Raw genomic sequence first — 19,071 nt, 5'->3', positions numbered from 1 at the left:
AGATAGATTCCTGATTAGAGTGGTGCTGGATTCTTGTTAAGCAAGGTAAGGGGGTGAAAGGTTATTTGGGGTAGTTGGGAATGTGGTATAATTAGACCTCACTAATTGACAGAGCCTTGCAGCCTGCTGCTGTTCTGAGTTGGTCTGTTCATATATAAACTTCACAGTCTAACAGATTCTTCCCACAAAAAGCCTTGCTGCATTCTTCCTGCACATACAACTTAGGCGTAGACTATTCAGTCCTTCAAACCTGATCGGCCAATTGACAAGATCATCGTGGCTTATCTGATTGTGGCCTCAACTCTACTGTTCTGTATACCTGGATACCTTTTTATTTCATTGTTAGTCAAGAATCTACCTAAACCAGCCACCACCACTGCCTGGGAAGGATTAATGACAGTCTAAAGAAAAAAAAATTGTTCCTCATCTCTGTCTTAAGTGGGAGACCACTTATTTTTAAATCAGTGAAGTGAACCTTACTTGAACTGCTCCTAATGCAATCATTTCCCTTCTTAAATAAAAAGAACAAAATTGGACGCAGTACTCCTGATGTGGTTTCATCAATGTTTTATATAACTGTAGCATAACATCCCCACTTTTATACTAGATTTCCTTTGCAACAAACATTGACATTCAATTTTCCTTCCTTCCTCTGTACCCAGAAACTAGCTTTAGTGATTCATACACCAGATATCCAAGTATGTAGCACAGAGCTGTGCAATTTCTCTTTGCTCAAATGGTTTGGTTGCCGTTTTTTTATTCTTTTTGCCAATGTCGACAAATTCTCACTTCACAACATTGTGTTCCACCTACCAAATTTTTCTCCTCTCACTGAAACCTATCTACATCCCATTGCATATTTCTATGCTCTTACAATTTACTTTCCTTTGCATCTTTGAGTTATTAGTGACTGCATCCAAGTTATTGATATACGTCATAAATTGCTGAGGCTCTAGCACTGATCCCTGTGGTTACAGCTTGCTAATGTGGAAGTGACCCATTGATTCCTACTGCCTGCTTCCTCTTAACTAACCAATCCTCTATCCAAAGCAAACAAACTAGAAACAACCCTGCTTGTAAATCTGAAACGCACTCAACCTGAAGTGTTTCTCTCTCCAAAGTTACTGTCAGATCTGCTGGATATTTCCCAACATGTTTCCCAATTCTTATTAGTCTTATGTTTACACCTACCTGTGCAGGGTCCATATCATTGAGCATGACGATTGAAGTACAGTGGTAGTCTAACACGAGCCTCCAGAAGTCCTTCACAGTGTTCGGTAAGGGATGTTGAGTAACAATGAAAGCTGAAGGTTGCTTGTAACTCTGTAAGTGGGAAATAAGAGAGAGGATGATACAACAGGCTTTTTCTTTCCTCGCTGCACATATTGTCAGAGGGACCCCAAGCCTGCAAGTAGCTGCTGGTACCCTGACAACGTCTCTCAATGTTGACCCAATGTTTCCATTGTTTTCATTCGTCAATACTGCCAAAAAAAACCATACTTTCCCAAATGGCTGAGTAGATGAATCACTTATGTGGTGTGGCAGTGAGTCACAAAAACCAGGAAAGTTCAGCTTCGTTCCTCTGTTACGTTTGTTAATCCCAGCTGAGTCAACAGTTGAGATGTCAGGAATAGCATACTCCTGCAAACCAAACATTTCCTGGTTTCAGTCCAGTGGCACCTACTGGGAAGTATGAGTCTGCCTATGGGTGTATGTATATGCGATGGTATGTGCATGTGCCCACATGTATGGTATGTATGATGGTGAGCATGCGTGATTATGCTTGAGTGTGTCTGTGTGTGAATGTGAAATGAGGACAGCATCAGGCTAGGCTGGGCAGGACAGAGAATTTGAACAGCCCTCCTCATTTTTCAGTGATCTTTCCCTCCTTACTTTCTCAAATTCATACATGTCATGATTTAGACACTAGCCAGGAGGTCTAACAGACACTGCCAGTTGAACACAGCACATAGTAAAAGCTGGAGTCGGTTCATCCTCTGCCTCTGATTTTCAAATTGCCTCTTCCCCTCTCACAGATATGTGGCTGCCCCCAACTGGCACACATCCCTGCTTATGACTGAAAACTTGCTATGTGCTGAATTACAAATTGCATACTCTGTGTCCTACTACTGCTTACAACCCGCCAGCCAATGGGTTTGGGCAAATGTTTCTAATCGATCATTTTCTCTATTCTTTCCCTTCATAAAGATGAGATGTCCATTTTCCACAGGACAAAGGACTAGTCAAAGCAACTAGATGGCATTCAGTAGATGCTTTATGGGTTGCTTGAACTATAGCACCACCACACAGTGCTGTATAATTAGCAACAAGGGCTGGAGGAAGAAGCAGTTAATGTGGTCAGCTTGAGCAATCAGAATATGGGATGCTGGGTGAAGGAATGGTAATGTCACTGCACTAATGATACAAAGAGCCAGGTTAGCCCAGGCTAATTTCTGGGAGGATGTAAAAAAAGATACAAATTAGGAGTGGGATCAAGTCATTCAGCCCATTGAGCATTTATAGATGGTTCGTAATATTATGGCAGATCTGACGTGGTCTGAACAACATTTTCCTGCCTGACACAGCAACCAATAGAATTTAAATTCAATCAATTAGGAAATAAACACAGAGCCCGCTGTAGAAACTCAGCAAGTCTGTCAGGATCTGTGGAGACAGAAACAGAGATAATGTTTTATGATTCAGCTTCAGAGCTTAAGAAGTCATACTGAACTTGAAATGTTAACTGTCTTCCACAGACCCTGACAGACTTGCTGAGTTGCTTCAGCATGCTCTGCATTTGTTTCAGATTTCCAGCATCAACAGTATTTTGCCATTTTTTAATATTTTTGTGTTGGACACCGAATGCTGGAAGCCTCCATCCCACTAAAGAACAAAGTAAAAGATTGTTGCTGCAGGCCGGCAGAGGAAACTCAACCAATGAAGAGCAGGTGCAACAAGACATAGCACAAGAATGGACAGGAGCTCCTTGCTGTAGTTCAGACGGGCAATGGTGACACATCTGTAGGGTCTCACTGGGTGAATGTTTCTAAAAAGCTCCAGACAAAAAAACAAAAAGCTAATAAGGTGTTTTGACTCTGGCAGATCCATGGTCTAAATGCAAATTTTGGTGACAAAGAAAGATTAGAAAGGTTCATACTGAATGATAGAAGATTTTTGAGAAATATGTTTAATTGTATCGTATTTTATTGAAATCATTGCGTGTGATCCACATGGCTCAGCTGTAGCCATGCCTGTGGTAAACCAACAATTTCTACCATACCATATTGTTTAAAACATAGGATTTGTATCCATGACATTTTAATTTATACTCCACTGATGTTATATGTTATGAGTGATGAGATGTATTTAATATATTATCTTTAAAATGATCAACTAAACATTGAAGAAATGGAAAAAATAAAAAAGTAAGTGGGAAGTAGAAAACAGAAAATGCATTGTCTTGAGGCTCCTTGTAGATCTCATTATTGGAAAGAACAACAGCTACTTACATCCATTAGGGCAGCGTTGATGTAGTTGCTACTTTCGCCATCTATTGTGATCAGGAATGGGAGGCATCTGTCTGGTGGGAGGACATCCATGCATCGATTCTTCTCATGGTTTCGTGGTAGAAGTGCTATACTGCAGTCCTCCACTCGTAGGTTTGGGGTCACCATGTTAAGAGTCTTAGGAAGATAAATGACAAACATTTGACACAAGAATATGGCCTGAGAGGAGCCCCTTTCACCCTTTGACCCTATTCCCTTGTTTGAGAGGTTGCCTTGCTGTAGACTCTATCCAACTGATTCAAAAGGCAAATGACCTCTTAGAGGCAAAGCCTCTTGTTTCAGGGCACCAAATTCATAAATATCACCAAATTATTATTGTGGTTTACATCACAAATATGGGACTTGAACTGTGTATTTATCCAGACCCTCACATGTTAATCTGTCTAATTGTTAACTTCTCCACTGCTACCACAGAATTAGTTTTAAAAGTATTTCCACTTTTCACCTTGAATTTTCCTTTCTATGTTTGTTTTTACCACCAATAACCATTTACTGAAAGATATGTGCGCGTATGTCAGGGTTACTGTTGCTCACCCACCAGCCCCCCTATACACCCACCTCACCTGCTCACCACAATATCCTTGACTGGCCCATTTCACCCATACAAGCTTTTGAGAGCTTCCTGTTCGATGAGTGATTGAGTAGATCCAGCAGAACAAATCAGAGGGATTAAAGGGGAGGCAATGGCCAAGTGGTATTATTGTTAGATTATTAATCCAGAGATCCAGGAAATGTTCTGCGGACCTGAGTTCGAATCCCACCCCAGCAGTTGATGGAATTTGAATTCAATAATAATATGGAAATAAGAGTCTAATGATGACTATCAAACTATTGTCCATAGTCAGGAAAATCCCACCTGTTTCACTAACTTCCCTTTAGGAATGAAGTCTGCCTTCCTTACCTGGTCTGGCCTACATGTGATTCCAGACCCACAACAATGTGATTGACTCTTAATTGCCCTCTGGGCAACAGGGGATCAACAACAAACGTTGGCCCATCCAGTGACGCCCACATCCTGTGGATGAATTTAAAACAAAAATCGGATCGATAGGTCCAACCCGATAGTTAATTCCTCCTCGATGGAGATACCTGTCATCGGCATTCCCAGTTTGGAGACTATGCTCAGATTGGAAATTGCATTCTCTCATACCATGGCATTGGCTCTTCATCTCTGGTATATGACACATGGCCCTGCTTCCTTTGCCCATTAGTGGCGTGAACAAGATTGTGATTCATTGTGAGAAAACCTGAAACAAGTGCCACCCATTTTGGATCTAAAAGTGTCACCTTCAATGATGTATTGGATTCTATTAGATAACCCCAAGAACTAAATGAGTTTGTGATTTCTCTCACCCTATTTAATCATATCAAGGTTATTTGGTTCTTGTTCTAGTTTGGTGATGAATGCAAGATGATGCAAATATACTTCTGTCTATTAACTGACATTGTAGAGCTTTAAAATCACCTCACTTCTCTATCAGCAACAGTTCCCTCACCACCACCCCAAAGTTTCCCTGCACCCCAATGCCCACACTGGCTTTTTGGTAAGTGAAGCAAATTCAATCAACATTGAGGATGTGGATTTGTTTTGACCAGGATTTGAACCTGAGTAAGATAATGGCCCATGGTGTTAGAGGTAAGGTACTAGCATGGATATAAGATTGTCTATCTGGCAGAAAGCAGAGAATTGGGACAAAATGGTCCTTCTTACGGTGCTATCCAGTGATAAATGGTGTTCCACAAGGCTCAGAGTTGGAACTGCATTTTTTCACTTTATACATTAATGATCTAGATGAAGGAACTGATGGCATTCTGGCTACATTTGCAGATAATACAAAGATAGGTAGAGGGACAGGTAGCATTGAGGAGGTGGGGAGGCTGCTGAAAGATTTGGACAGGTTAGGAGACTGGGCAAAGAAGTGGCAGATGCAGTACAACATGGGAAAGTGTGCGGTTATGCACTTTGGTAGGAAGAATAGACTCATGGACTATTTTCTAAATGAAGAGAAAATTCAGAAATCTGAAGTGCAGAGAGACTTGGGAGTTCCAGTCCAGGATTCTATCAAGGTAAGCTTGCAGGTTGAGTCAGTAGTAAGGAAAGCAAATGCAATGATGGCATTTATTTTGAGAAGACTTGAATATAAAAACAATGATATACTTCTGAGGCTCCATAAGGCTCTGGTCAGACCACATTTGGAATATTGTGGCAGATTTGTGCCTCATATCTCAGGAAGAATGTACTGGCCTTGGAGCGTGTTCAGAGGAAGTTCATAATAATGGTCCCAGGAATGAAAAGCTTAGCATATGAGTAATGTTTGAGGACTGTGGGACTATATTTGATGGGGTTTAGAAGGATGAGGGGTGGCTCAAATTGAAACTTACAGAATATGGAATAGCCTGGACAGATGTTGGGAAGATGTTTCCATTGGTAGTAGAGAGTAGGACCCGAAGGCACAGCTTTAGAGTAAAGGGAAGATCTTTTAGACTAGAGATAACAAGAAACTTCTTCAGCCAGAGTGTGGTGAATCTGTGGAATTCATTGCCATAGAAGGCTGCGGAGGCCAGGTCATTGAATATATTTAAGGCTGAGATAGATAGATTCTTGTGTATCAAGGAGATTAAGGGCTACAGGGAGAAAGTGGGTGAATGGTGTTGAGAAACTTTTCAGTCATAATTGAATGGCAGAGCAGACTCGATGGCCTGAATGGCCCAACTTCTGCTCCTCTCTCTTATGGCCGTATGATCTTTATGGACATGGAACTCCTTATCAATAGCACTGTTGGTGTCCCTTCACCAGATGGCCTGCACTGTTCAAGGTTCATCACCACCTTCTCAAACAGTAATTAGGAACAGGAAATGAATAATGGCCAGTCCAGTGTTGCTGGAATCCCACAAATGAATTGGTCAAAAAAAGATGTAATTGGCTTTTACAGAAAACACTTTTTCATTGTTCACAAGTGCTTTTGCTTACCCTATACTCCTCCTTTATCTGTGAGGAGTTAGTCTGTGGCTCCAGTTTATTCATCTCATAATATGCAGACCTGAGCTGAGAGGCTGGAATTGCTGTATCTCCACACAAACAGGCCTCCAGGATAGCATCATGGATGAACACATACTGCTCCTGTTGAGTTTGAGAAGAGACAGTGCAGGCAATTTTCAATCAAAGTGGAATCATTTTATGTGCAGGAATTAATGATTCAAAAAGGCTTTTCACAGCTGCATTTTCTGAACACCAAGTTTAATGATTTGTTGCTGAGTAAGATGTAATTCATATCACAGCAAATGATCTGGAATGGTTTCAGTGTACATTAAGCAATAAACTACGGCACAATAATATCCTCAAACATAGTACATCTGATTTTTATTATCCATTCACTGCAATACTAATTTCACATACTTTAACTATTTGACTGCTGAATAATCATAGTTTCAGACATAACCCTTCACCTTCCTGGACAAGAAACAGTCATCATTTCTCAGCTGTAGAATTGTGCAGAGCACTGTCACGTAAGTGGCTCTGTAACGTAATGTTTAGGATGCGATTGGCAGTAAGTCAAACTGCCAGTGCTGTTACAGAACAGATTGTAGAGTGTTTCATCTGAACCTTCTTTCCTCTCTCCTTCCAGTGCAAAAGCAATGGTCCATTATTAGAAATGTTATCATCATAGGGAGCTAAGGATAATCTTCTTGTAGCCCAGTTTGACCTGAGTTCTTTGCAAATATTAATACTACAACCAAAACCAAACAAAATACTTGCCATCAAGAACTCAATTCTCATTTGTATAGGAGTCAAATTTAGGCAAACCCTTAGTGCCCATTTTTAACTATCACAGAGACCCCACTATGCTTGCAAATTACCATCCTATCTCTAACATACTATTTCTTACAAAGACTTTAAACACACTGGGTTTTTGAACTCTGCTCCCATTTTTCATAGGGGCGGCACGGTGGCTCAGTAGTTAGCACTGCTGCCTCACAGCGCCAGAGACCCAGATTCGGTTCCAGCCTTGGGCGACTGTCTGTATGAAGTTTGCACATTCTCCCCGTATCTGTGTGGGTTTCCTCTGGGTGATCTGGTTTCCTTCCACAATCCAAAGATGTGCAGGTCAGGTGAATTGGCCACTCTAAATTGCCCATAGTGTTAGGTGCGTTAGTCAGAGGGAAATGGATCTGGATGGGTTACTCTTCGGAGGGTCGGTGTGGAGTTGTTGGGCCGAAGGGTCTGTTTCCACATTGTAGGTAATCTAATCTAATCTAAACTCCATGCCTGAATCTCTACAATCAGTTTTCTGCCCTTGTCACAGTGCTAATAATGACAGAAAGTGAGGATTGCAGATGCTGGAGATCAGAGTTGAAAAGTGTGGCGATGGAAAAGCACAACAGGTCAGGCAACATCCGAGGAGCAGGAGAGTTGATGCTTTGGACATAAGGACATCCTATGTGACTGTGACACAGGTAAATTTCCCATCTTAGTCCTTCTTAACAACCCCTGGTTACACCGTACTTCCATGCCCCTCTAATGACTCTCCATTGTTATCAAGCTAGGTGGAACGGCTCTCTGTGGTTCCATTCTTAACCATTTAACTATCATTAGACAGTCACTTGCAATGGCTTCATGTCTTGCTACCTTTTGTTCCCTAAGAATATGTCCTTGCCCTCTCCTATTGCTCATTTGCATGATGCCTCACAAGAACGACACCGGATGGCACCCAGTAGTACCTCAGCACCATGCCTCCTCACTCTACTACTACTAAATTATTTAACTGTTTATTATAAATATAGAACTATGAAAAATACGTGCAGAGTTAGGCCATTCAGCCCATTGAGTCTACTCCTCTATGCTATGAAATCATGGTTGATTTGATAATGCACAACTCCACTTTTCCGCCTTTTGCCCATAACATTGACCCCCATACTGATTAAAAATCAGTCTCTCTCAGCCTTGAATATACTTAATGACATAGCCTCTTAGTAGTAAAAGATTCTACAGATTCATTCCACTCCGAGAATAAATTTCTCCTCATTACTGTCTTGACCAGATGACATATTCATTTGAGATTCTGCTCTTTTGTCCGAGAATCTCCCACAAGGAGAAACAACTTCTCTTCATCGTATTGGGATCCACCCCCAATTTCTTCTTCTCTAGTGATAGGGATGGGCAATAACTGCTGGTATAGCCAATGATACTCCCATTCTATGAATGATTAAAAATGACTCATAAACAGTATAGATAGAGGTTAAGTCTTAAAAGGATCCTGTGGATTTAGTACCTCTGTCTGGACCATGTTGACCCTGCGTGAGCGGAGTTCCCTGACACAGTTGTAAATATCAACAACCCCTTCTCTATCCGCCATGTCCAACATGATGTCAATGACCATAAAGCAACCTGTTCTTCCTGCTCCAGCACTGAAAGACAGAGAGAGAAAATTAATATGAGCTCATTGTTCCCAGCCTGTCAGAAACACTCAAACACTGCATATTCTAAATGTGATAGAATTACCAATTCTTACTTTTTTTTAGACACTGTAATGCCTATAGAATGAATACAATTTATGACAAACTAAATCATCCCAGATCTGTTAATGGTCTTCATTAATTTGAACATTGTCAGACGGGCACAATTTATCAGTGCATTATTCTCTTCTCAACTTGAGATGTTTCTTGGGAAAATTAAATCTGCGCAATCGCCTCACATAAATCATGTACAAGAAGAAATCTTGCATTTATACAGCACCTTTCATTACCTCAGGACATTATATAGCACTTTATTAATTAAGTACTGAAATGTAGTTCCAATGCAGGAAAGGGGGAATGGGGCAATTGCCACATGGAGTATCCCACAAATACGAAATATGATAAAGATCAGATAATCTATTCAGTAACGGAATAAGAAAGTGCTGGAGAAACACTGTAGGTCTGGCATCTGTTCTGAAGAAGAGTCATAGGCTCAGAATCTTAACTCATTTTCCTTCTCCATATATGCTACCAATCTAGTGAGTTTCTCCAGCAATCATTGTCTTTATTTCAGATCTCCTGTGCATACAGCATTTTATTTTTACATTAATCTGTTCAGCAATGTTGGTCACAGGAGGCATATCTGCTCGGTCTCCAGAACATCTAGATTCTGTTTTGAAGGACAAGGGTTGCAGATATATAGGAATACCACCAACTGCAAGTTCCCCTCCAAGCCAATCAGCATCTTGATTTGGAAATACGTTGCCTTTCCTGCAGTGTTGCTGGATCCAAATCTTGGAATTCACTCCCTCATGGAGTTGTAGGCCAACCTGTAGCAAAGGGATGGCTGCGGTCCAAGAAGGCAACTCCTTCTCAAAGACAACTAGGGATGGGCAATAGGTGCTTGCCCAGCCAATGACATCCATGAGTCAATAGAATAATTCACCACTCTACCAATTTTCATGTCATTGATGAACTTCTTGAATATACACCCTAAATTTAATTCCAATTCATTCAGGTACACCACAAACAGCAAGGGCCCCAGCATCAAGCCTTGCAGAACCCCAATGGAAACAGACTTCCAGTTAGAGAAATACCCCTCAATTATCACCCTCTGCTTCCTGCCTCCCTTTCAATTTTGGATCCAATGTGCTGCTGTATAATACTGCAAGTTGCTTTCACAATACCTATTTTAGGGCTCATTGTCAGATTTCCTTATTAATTAGTTACTGCTTTGGTGGCAAAGCCAATTCTGGGGCTACATTCCTAAGGATTATCAAACCTAAACCTTTTTGCTCAGAGATTTGGACTTCTCTGCTACAGGAGTCCTTAAAGGAGCACTGAGATTGAACCAAGTTGCATATTCTCTCAAAGTCCAGGACTAAGCCAGACACTTACTAGGTAGTCAGTCTAACTCTCTCCCAACTGAGCTGTAATGGTTGACCTACCTGCAATGTACCACAATAGGGCCAGCACCTGCTGGATTCTTTGTCTTTACCCGCCGTACAAAGCCCAGTAGTCCTGTAGCATGGTATGGAACACCATGGTCTGGCCATCCAGTGAAGTGGAGCTGTCTAATCTCTCGAATCTCATGAGCACCTCTCTGTTAAAAGGTGAAAAAGTTAAATTAGCTACTTTCAGAAATGTGTAATTAAATCCAGGGGAAACAATGACTAGAAGGATGTAAAATATAAATATAGTAGATAAGGAAGAAGAACTTTCATAGTTCATGAGCAAATTTCACATCATTTGAAATGAAGTCAAATTACAATTAGCCTCTGATGTAATAAACATTGCAGTTACGAGATAGAAGTTCGCATTCAGATAACAGAACTGAGAGAGCAAGGATTTGTTTCTGGTGGCAAAACTTCAAATAGAGAGATGAGGCAATTATATCGAGATAACAGGGATTTGAACTGAATTCACACAGAGATACTAGGAATTCACATTGAGATAGCAGGAATTGGATTGGGAATTCCCGCCATATATAAACCATGTCAATGTAGCAATTTTGCAATGCATTATTTTCTGGAACTCTATTAAAAGGAGGAAAAGTTGCAAATGCCCTCAGAAGAACTACAAATCTATATTTGGAAAGAAATAATTTTGATATGATGATAAAGATTCAATCACGGTAGCTCAGTGGTTAGCACTGCTGCCTCACAGCATCAGGGACCTGGGCTCGATTCCAGCCTCGGGTAACTGTCTGTGTGGAGTTTGCACATTCTTCCAGTTTATGTGCAGGTTTCCTCCCACAGTCCAAAGATGTGCAGGTTACGTGAATGGATTATGCTAAAACATTGCCATAGTGGTTACAAGTGTGTAGGTTAGATGCATTTGTCAGGGATAAATACAGAGTAACAGGGTAGTGGGGATGAGTGGGAGGGTCGGTGTGGACTTAGGCCAAATGGCCTGTTTCCACACTGTAGGGATTTTTAAAAAATTACTCTGACACTCATTAATGCACATCAGTTTGCAGGCCTTACATTACAAATTGTAATGTAAGTAACTAATTTTTTAAATCTATTGCTTAGAAGCAATACAAATTGCTCAAACAAGATGCACTTGGATTGGGACAAAGAAAGAAGCAAACATAATGTGACCATAGATTTCACCAATAGATTTCTCCAGCCACCGGTTTGAAATCAATATCGCCCTTCATTCCAAAATTGTACATTCAAAAGGCTTACCTTCTCTACTGCAAATGTCCTTATCACATATTCGGCCAGCAGCTCTGTCTCAATGAGAGTTACTTTAATGTCTCCGTAAATTTCAGTGTCATCGGGCCAATACTTGCAGCACTTCACCTGTTAGCAGAGAGCAATATTAAAGTAACCTGAGATTGCAGACTTTTCCCACTTTTTATATTCCACACAAATTAAGAAATTGAATTTATCTTTAGAAATTTTAAAACAAGCCCTGGGAAAATGCTCAAAAATATGTCACTGATTCAGCTTCCTTTGTTAATGCAGATATGGCCCTCAGAGATGATTTGATCCATTACCTGGCAATCTCCTCAGTCTTTTTGTATTGCAGCAGAAATTTATCTCTTCACTGGTTTGAGTTGCTACTTACATGGATTTGTGAAATTGTATTTTATCCTGCAAACTTTATACAAAAGCAAGTGTCGAAAACATTGCAGTTCAGAGTGCTTGCAGAGATTCTTGTGCCTGAACACAAATGCATCTTTCTCCTAGTCTGCAGAATCTTGACATTATTCAGATGGAAGCATTGACCTTTCTATTAATATTCCTGTAAATTTCACTGAGCTTCAATGATCTGGAAATTGACAGTTTTCTGAGATTTAAATGATTGGTATTTTAAGTTCTCATTATTGACCTGTAATGCACTTAATTACCATATTAGATTGGAACTAGCTTCTTACACCAGATCATTCTTCTCCTTCCTTCTTGAAGTAAAAGCAAGGCTGGGGATTTCAGCAAAGCAAACACACTCCTTGTGCTGTGTGAGGAGCAGATATTCAATTCTGAATACGTACCCAAGAGTGGATGAATTTTATTAGCAAAAGCTATGCTTTTAATGAATTGTTTTATTGTAAGATATTAAGAGGGTCTTCATTTCAGCCCCGGTGTAAGTCAAAAGCTGCTCTTGATTTCACTCAAAGGCCATAATCTTTAGAATAGCTCACAAGCTTCTGCTAAACCCTTCAGGTTGGTTAGATGTAATCAACATGAAGTTTTAAAATGAAACCCATCCCAGTTCTGTCTTCCCTTCATTTCAGGCACCCACTGAAGCATTAAGCTCCCTACTGCTGAGTTTGGTTTTCTTATACCAAAGGCCTTTTAGCATCTTGGTGCCTAGTGTGGTGTTGCCCTGATTGTCACTGCTGGCACTCATGGTATCTACCACCTCAGCCAGGTGAAAGGCTTGTTTGAAGCATTTCACTACCACCATGACAAATCCTCTTTTGTCAATACTGTATCAGGACTTGTCTAATAATCAGTGGCAGAGAATAGATCACTTTATAGAAGAAAACAATGTTCTTTGTTAACAAGATACATTATTACATGATAGCAAGAAGAACAATTACATTACAATTAAGGCATAATGACTGGGATTCTCAGGAGCAGTGTGGAATATCTTTGCTCCCTATGAACTCGAGTGTGGACCTTACTGTTCCTACCCAAAGGCTACATGTGACATTATCAGAATGGATGGAGCTCAATGTATCAACAACATTAACTCCTTTGGAACTAGCATCTTCTACAATACTCAGTTTTCTGATGCAGTGCAGCTGGAACGGCTGCTTTATATGTAAAAGTTCGCTGCAGAAAGTGGTTTCTACAGCAATCTGACCTTAACAGAATAAGGTGTTATGGTTGACTCCTAATGAAGTTTCCTTCAACTCTTCTGATCTTCACGCCTGCTCAGTTTTTCTTGGATAGATGCTCAGCCACTGATGGTTTACATTGGTTGATCAACATAGTAAATGCTAGAGCTCGACGGTGAGTTTGCCCCCAATGTCCATTGATTCCAGTTCTGCTAGGGCTCCTTGGTGTTATACTCAGTCAAAACCCTTGATTCAAGGGTTGTCACTCTCACTTCATCGCTGGAATTCAACTCTTTTATCATGTTTGAACCAAGATTGTAATGAGGACAAAAGGCTCCGGTGGAACCCAACTGGGTGTCACTAAGCAGGTTATTGCTGAGCACCTATTGTTTGATAGTACTGTTGTTGACACTTTCTAACACTTTTCTACTGATTGAGAGTAGACTGAGCGGCCTGTAATTAGCTGGGTTGGATTGGTCCTCCTTTTTGTGCATAGGACATACCTGGGCAATTTTCCACATTGTCTGGTAGATGCCAATGTTGTAACTGGTGTAGAACAACTCAGCCAGGGGGACAGCAAATTCTAGAGATCAAATCTCTAGTTCTATTGCCAGAATGCTGTCAGGGCTAATAGCCTCTGCATTATCCAGTGTCTCTGACCATTTCTTGATATTACACGGGGTGAATCAAATTTACTGAAGACTGGTATCTGTGATGCTTGGAACCACTGGAGACATTGGGATGAATAATCAACTCAGCACTTCTCAATGAAGATTGCTGTGAATGGTTCAACCTTGCATTTTCAACAGATTTGTTGAGTTCTTCTGTTATTGAGGATGGAGATACTTATGGGGCCTCCTCCAAGGGGATAGTTATTTGGTTGTCCACCACCATTCACAAGTGGATGCGACAGGACTACAGAACTTCAATCTGATCCATTGGTTGTAGGATTATTTATCTCTGTCTATCACATGCTGCTTATTCTGTTTAGCATACAAGTAATCCTGTTTTGTATAAACACCAGGTTGACACCTCATTTTTAGATGTGCTCAGTGCTAATCCTGGCATATCCTCCTGCACTCTCCATTGAACCAGCATTGATCCCCTGGTTGGATGGTGAGTGGGGATATGCCTGACCATGAGGTTGCGGAATTGGGTTGGAGTACAGTCCTGTTGTTCACGGCCCACAAGGCCTCATTGATGTCCAGTCTTGAGCTACGACATCAGTTTGAAGTTTGTCCTATTCAGCACAGTGATAATGCTACTCAACAGGTTATTCTCAATATGAATGTGGGACATTGTCTCAACAGTGGTCGCTCTTAGCGATACTGTCATGGACAGATGCAGATGCAGTCTGCTATGCCGTTTAGGACCCGACCAGCTCAATCAGTGGTACTGCTGCTGAGTCACTCTTAATGGTGGACATCCAAATCCCCCACCCAGAGTACATTTTGTGACTTTGCCACTCTCAGTGCTTTCTCCAGCTGTTGTTCAACATGGTGGAGTACTGATTCATCAGCTAATGGAGGACGGTATATAGTAATCAGAAAGAGGTTTCCTTGACTACATTTAACCTGAAACCATGAGACTTCTTGGAGTCTGGAGTCAATGTTGAGAACTCCCAGGGAAATTCTGTCCCTACTGTATACAATTGTGCCATCAGTCTTAGTATCTTGGAGTTCATTTTGCAGAGGGAATCCATGTCTTGTGGGATTTGTATGTAACCGTCTAAGCTTCAACATCTCCCTAAACCCAGAAAGGTGCTTTTGCATAGCTTGAATGTTTTGATCATTCTGTTGGTGGGACAGGACGTACCCAGGGATGGTGGTGTCTGCGACATTGCCTGTAAGATATGATTCTGTGATTATGACTATATCAGGCTGTTTCTTGACTAGTTTGTGATACAGCTCTCCCAGTTTTGGTACTAGCCTCCAGATGTTAAGAAGGACGACATTGCAGTGTCAACAGGACCACTTCTGCTGTTGTCTTTTCTGGTGCCTAGGCCAATGCCAGGTGATCCGACCAGTTTCATTAATGTTGAGACTTCAGAGGCAGCTGAGAGGCAGCTAAATTATTGTGGATCTGGAGTCACGTGTAGGTCAAATCAGATGAGGTTGGCAGATTTCCTTCCCTGAAAGATATTAGTGTGCCAGGTGGTCCAAATCCTGGAATATGGGACCAGTGTCCATAGGTGAAAGCAGACTCGATGGGCTAAAGGGCCTCTTCTTCACTATATTTGTCTCAATGACAATGTAATAAATGAGGGGAGTTTATGATGAGCTGATTTCCCCATTAATTATTTCAACTGCCAAAACAAAATAACTACTATAGGAATAGTGGACTCTCCAAAGTACTGCAAACAACACTTTAATTGATCACTCTTGAGCATAAAATAGAACAATAAACAGTGACTGAAAAAGACTGATAAGGTACAAGGTTTAAATCTCAATTCAATGCATTTGCCCCTTATAAGCCCTGCAGGCTGACACACTGCTGCCAAAACAGCAATCAAAAAACTCTTCACCAGGCAGATGCTATTTAAAAACAGCAAATTGCCGTCAGCGTATTGATTAGCAGCAAGGTTTTCATTAGCGTGTCATTAGGACGTTACTTGCACTGATCCAGCCAATAAGATTTCTTCATTAATTAGACTATTAAACTTTAATTTTTCAACAAATTACAGCCATGAAAATACAAAATGAAAACCGTTGTTCTATTATACAGTTCCCTAAATGACTTTGATGTTGCTCATAGTCTCCTGCTGAAGGTTGGGCACTTTCACTGCTACATCTAATTATTTTGTTCCATAATTGGACAACTTGTACATCAGTCACCATTGAATCTCCAGCAGCAATAGAAGTACATTCTGAGTGGAGTGATATAAAAAAAATCTTCTAATTTAAGAATTTAAAAAAAATGTAACAGTGCACTCTGGTAAAAAGGAAGCTATTTGGCATCTGATCTCATCAAGTCAGAATATTCTGGAAAGGCAGGGTAGGTTGAAAGATCATCAGAAAGAGTGACAGGTTAATATTTGAAAAGCTGTCAGGTAACCATTGAAACTACAGACCACAAAGTGGCAATTTGACTGTTGTGGCAGTGGCTGTGTTAGCTTTTCATTTGGAGTTTGCAACTGCAATCCCCTCACCCTTGGAAAATGCAGAGATCATCAAGTAATAAACACAGGGAGAAACACACTTTAGAAGTCAACATAAACATTGGCCATCATATGATTGATCCTTCTTACAACAGAAAGAAAAATATTGCGTACAGATCGTTCTGCCATAACATGTGTTTCATTAACATGAATTCGCAATAATACGATTGACAAATTGAGGACACTGTTTCCAAAGCACAAACTTTTAAAACATGGGTTGGCTGTAACATGATTACATCGCTGACACATTAAGCACTATTTCTAAGGTGAGATTTTTCTATAACGCAGGGTTGTACGAGAATGCAACTGTCATGTTATAGACGAACTACCTGTATTCAGAGGCAGTGGGGCTGAATTTTTTCAAAGGTTGTTAATTTTGATGAGATCCATGGAGAGTTTCTCTTTGTCTGAACATTCCCACTTCTGACCTTATGACGGAGGGAAGAACGTTGGTGCAGCATCTGAAGACAGTTGGATCTAGAACATTACCCTGAGGAACTCAGAGTTCTTGTGGTGTAGTGGTAATGTCCCTACCTCTGAGGCTAGGTTCAAGTCCCACCTGCTCCAAAGATGTGTAATATCATCTCTCTGAATATGTCGATTAGGAAAATAACTACCTGAGGTACCCCTGCAGAGACATCTGGGAGCTAAAATGATTGATCCATAACAACTACAATTATCTTCCTTTGGAGGTGATTCTAATTACTGCAAAGTATTCCCCTGATTCGCGTATTGAGAGGGCTCCTTGATGCCACACTCAGTTAAATATGGCCTTGCTTTCATGCGTGGTCATTCTGTCTTCTGGAGCCCAGCTCACTTGCTCATGTTTGAGCAAGGTTGCAATGGGATGGGGAACTGAGTGCCATCTCTGTTGTCGAGCTAGCTGGTTTTGCAATGCAGACCGATGCCAAAAACATGGGGTTCAATTCCCACACCAGCTTAAGTACCATGAAGATCCCACCTCCTCAGCTTCTCCCCACCCCTTAGGTGTGGTGACCCTCAGGTTATAATCTTCGAGTAAAAAATGAGGTCTGCAGATGCTGGAGATCACAGCTGAAAATGTGTTGCTGATCAAAGCACAGCAGGCCAGGCAGCATCTCAGGAATAGGGAATTCGACGTTTCGAGCATAAGCCCTGATGAAGGGCTTATGCTCGAAATGTCGAATTCCCTATTCCTGAGATGCTGTCTGGCCTGCTGTGCTTTGACCAGCAACACATTTTCAGCTGTGGCCCTCAGGTTACCCTACCACCAGTCATCTCTCTCTCTCTCTCTCTCTCTCTCTCTCTCTAATGAGAGAGCATCCCTATAGTCCAGTAAGGGTATTCGCAACTTCACCTTTACCTTTTATCCCTCTGGAGCACATATTTTCAGTAGTATTGTACTGTAAATAAAATCTGTCCAACAGATTAAGTATTTTCACTTAATACAACCCCTTCATTGTAGAAATCAGACAAGTGAACACCTTTTGAACTGCTTCTAATGCAGTGACATCCTTACTGAAGAAAAAATGTTTAAAAACTGATTCTTGCTACTTTTCTGGCCTCAATTCCACTTTCAACCTGTCACCACAGCAACAACAAAATCCAGAGCAAAGTTTGAAAGTGATAAGATTCTTTTCAGAAAAGTCTAGCATATTATTAAAAATTCCATAAATGTATAAAATATTCAAAAAAATGTCTTTATAGAAATTAAACCCATCACCACATTATAATAAAGGTTTATCTAGTGAGTATTTAAGAGCAACTGCTTGCAGGTTCCCTTATCAAAGATCATTCTATGAAAAACACTAAATCCCAACGAAAATTCTCTTTAATTATCCTGGATGAAAGTGTTTACAAAAAAAAATAACATTTGGAGGCTTCAAACAGATTTTTTTTGCAGAAAATGGATAATAAATGTTGAAATGAGTGAAATCACAACCAGAATTTAATTGGTTGGGATTGCTGTTCTTCTGTCCTCTCTAATTTCAAAGCTCCTTGAGAGGTCATCGAGCACTTGGTCTCACAGCATAATGAACAACGAATTGACACTATTTTATTTCCTTAAAACTACTCCCCCACCTCAACGTATTGAATGTGCTAATATTTCTATCCAAATGCATAGCAATTCTAGTGACCATCATATCTACCAAGATCTGAGGCCATAGATTAATGTCTCCAATAACATTGTGACAAAGACATACAAGTAAGTTTTGGTCATTGTTTTTCTTGCTGGAAAGGTCCATACCGATTGAAAGGATTTTTGAAATTCTGATAGGTTTGATGTAAAAGTACTGCACTAAGCGGGCACTTACCCACAAAAGCAATATCTGAGACTTCAACACTGAGATTTCACACCACGCAGATAATTCATTAGGTTTCTCTGCTGGCTCCTATTAATTTAATGAAAGGAAAATACTAATGGTTTCCCTGCAGCTTTAAATCTGTTGGACTGTATGGAATTCTGTTCTGTCACTTCCATCAATATCATGAGCCATTGTCAAATATTAAAAATAAATCAGATTTCCAGCATTTTTAATGTCATTACTATAACTAGGAGTTGTCAGATAAGATTAGTTAGTGGGCTGACAGCACCGTACTGCAGTTGGGGTAAGAAAGATGCC

The 19,071-nt window shown here is 40.6% G+C and overlaps 1 protein-coding gene across 5 annotated transcripts in view; it reads right to left on the bottom strand.

Annotated features, from left to right (window-relative positions):
• LOC132815087 (receptor-type tyrosine-protein phosphatase mu-like) overlaps nt 1-19,071 on the bottom strand; it is an 888,844-nt gene that overhangs the window by 25,576 nt on the left and 844,197 nt on the right. For all 5 annotated transcript variants that reach the window (XM_060823829.1, XM_060823832.1, XM_060823830.1 and 2 more), the window contains 6 exons: nt 11,711-11,827; nt 10,469-10,623; nt 8,837-8,972; nt 6,538-6,687; nt 3,510-3,683; nt 1,192-1,323 (listed from right to left, as the gene is read on the bottom strand). In XM_060823829.1, coding sequence (XP_060679812.1) covers nt 1,192-1,323; nt 3,510-3,683; nt 6,538-6,687; nt 8,837-8,972; nt 10,469-10,623; nt 11,711-11,827 — 864 coding nt within the window. The remainder of the gene's footprint in view (nt 1-1,191; nt 1,324-3,509; nt 3,684-6,537; nt 6,688-8,836; nt 8,973-10,468; nt 10,624-11,710; nt 11,828-19,071) is intronic.

This window comes from Hemiscyllium ocellatum, chromosome 4 (assembly GCF_020745735.1).
Source record: "Hemiscyllium ocellatum isolate sHemOce1 chromosome 4, sHemOce1.pat.X.cur, whole genome shotgun sequence".
NCBI classification, from domain to species: Eukaryota; Metazoa; Chordata; class Chondrichthyes; order Orectolobiformes; family Hemiscylliidae; genus Hemiscyllium; species Hemiscyllium ocellatum.
The sequence above is the reverse complement of the archived record's forward strand: the minus strand, read 5'-3'. Positions and strand labels throughout refer to the sequence as shown.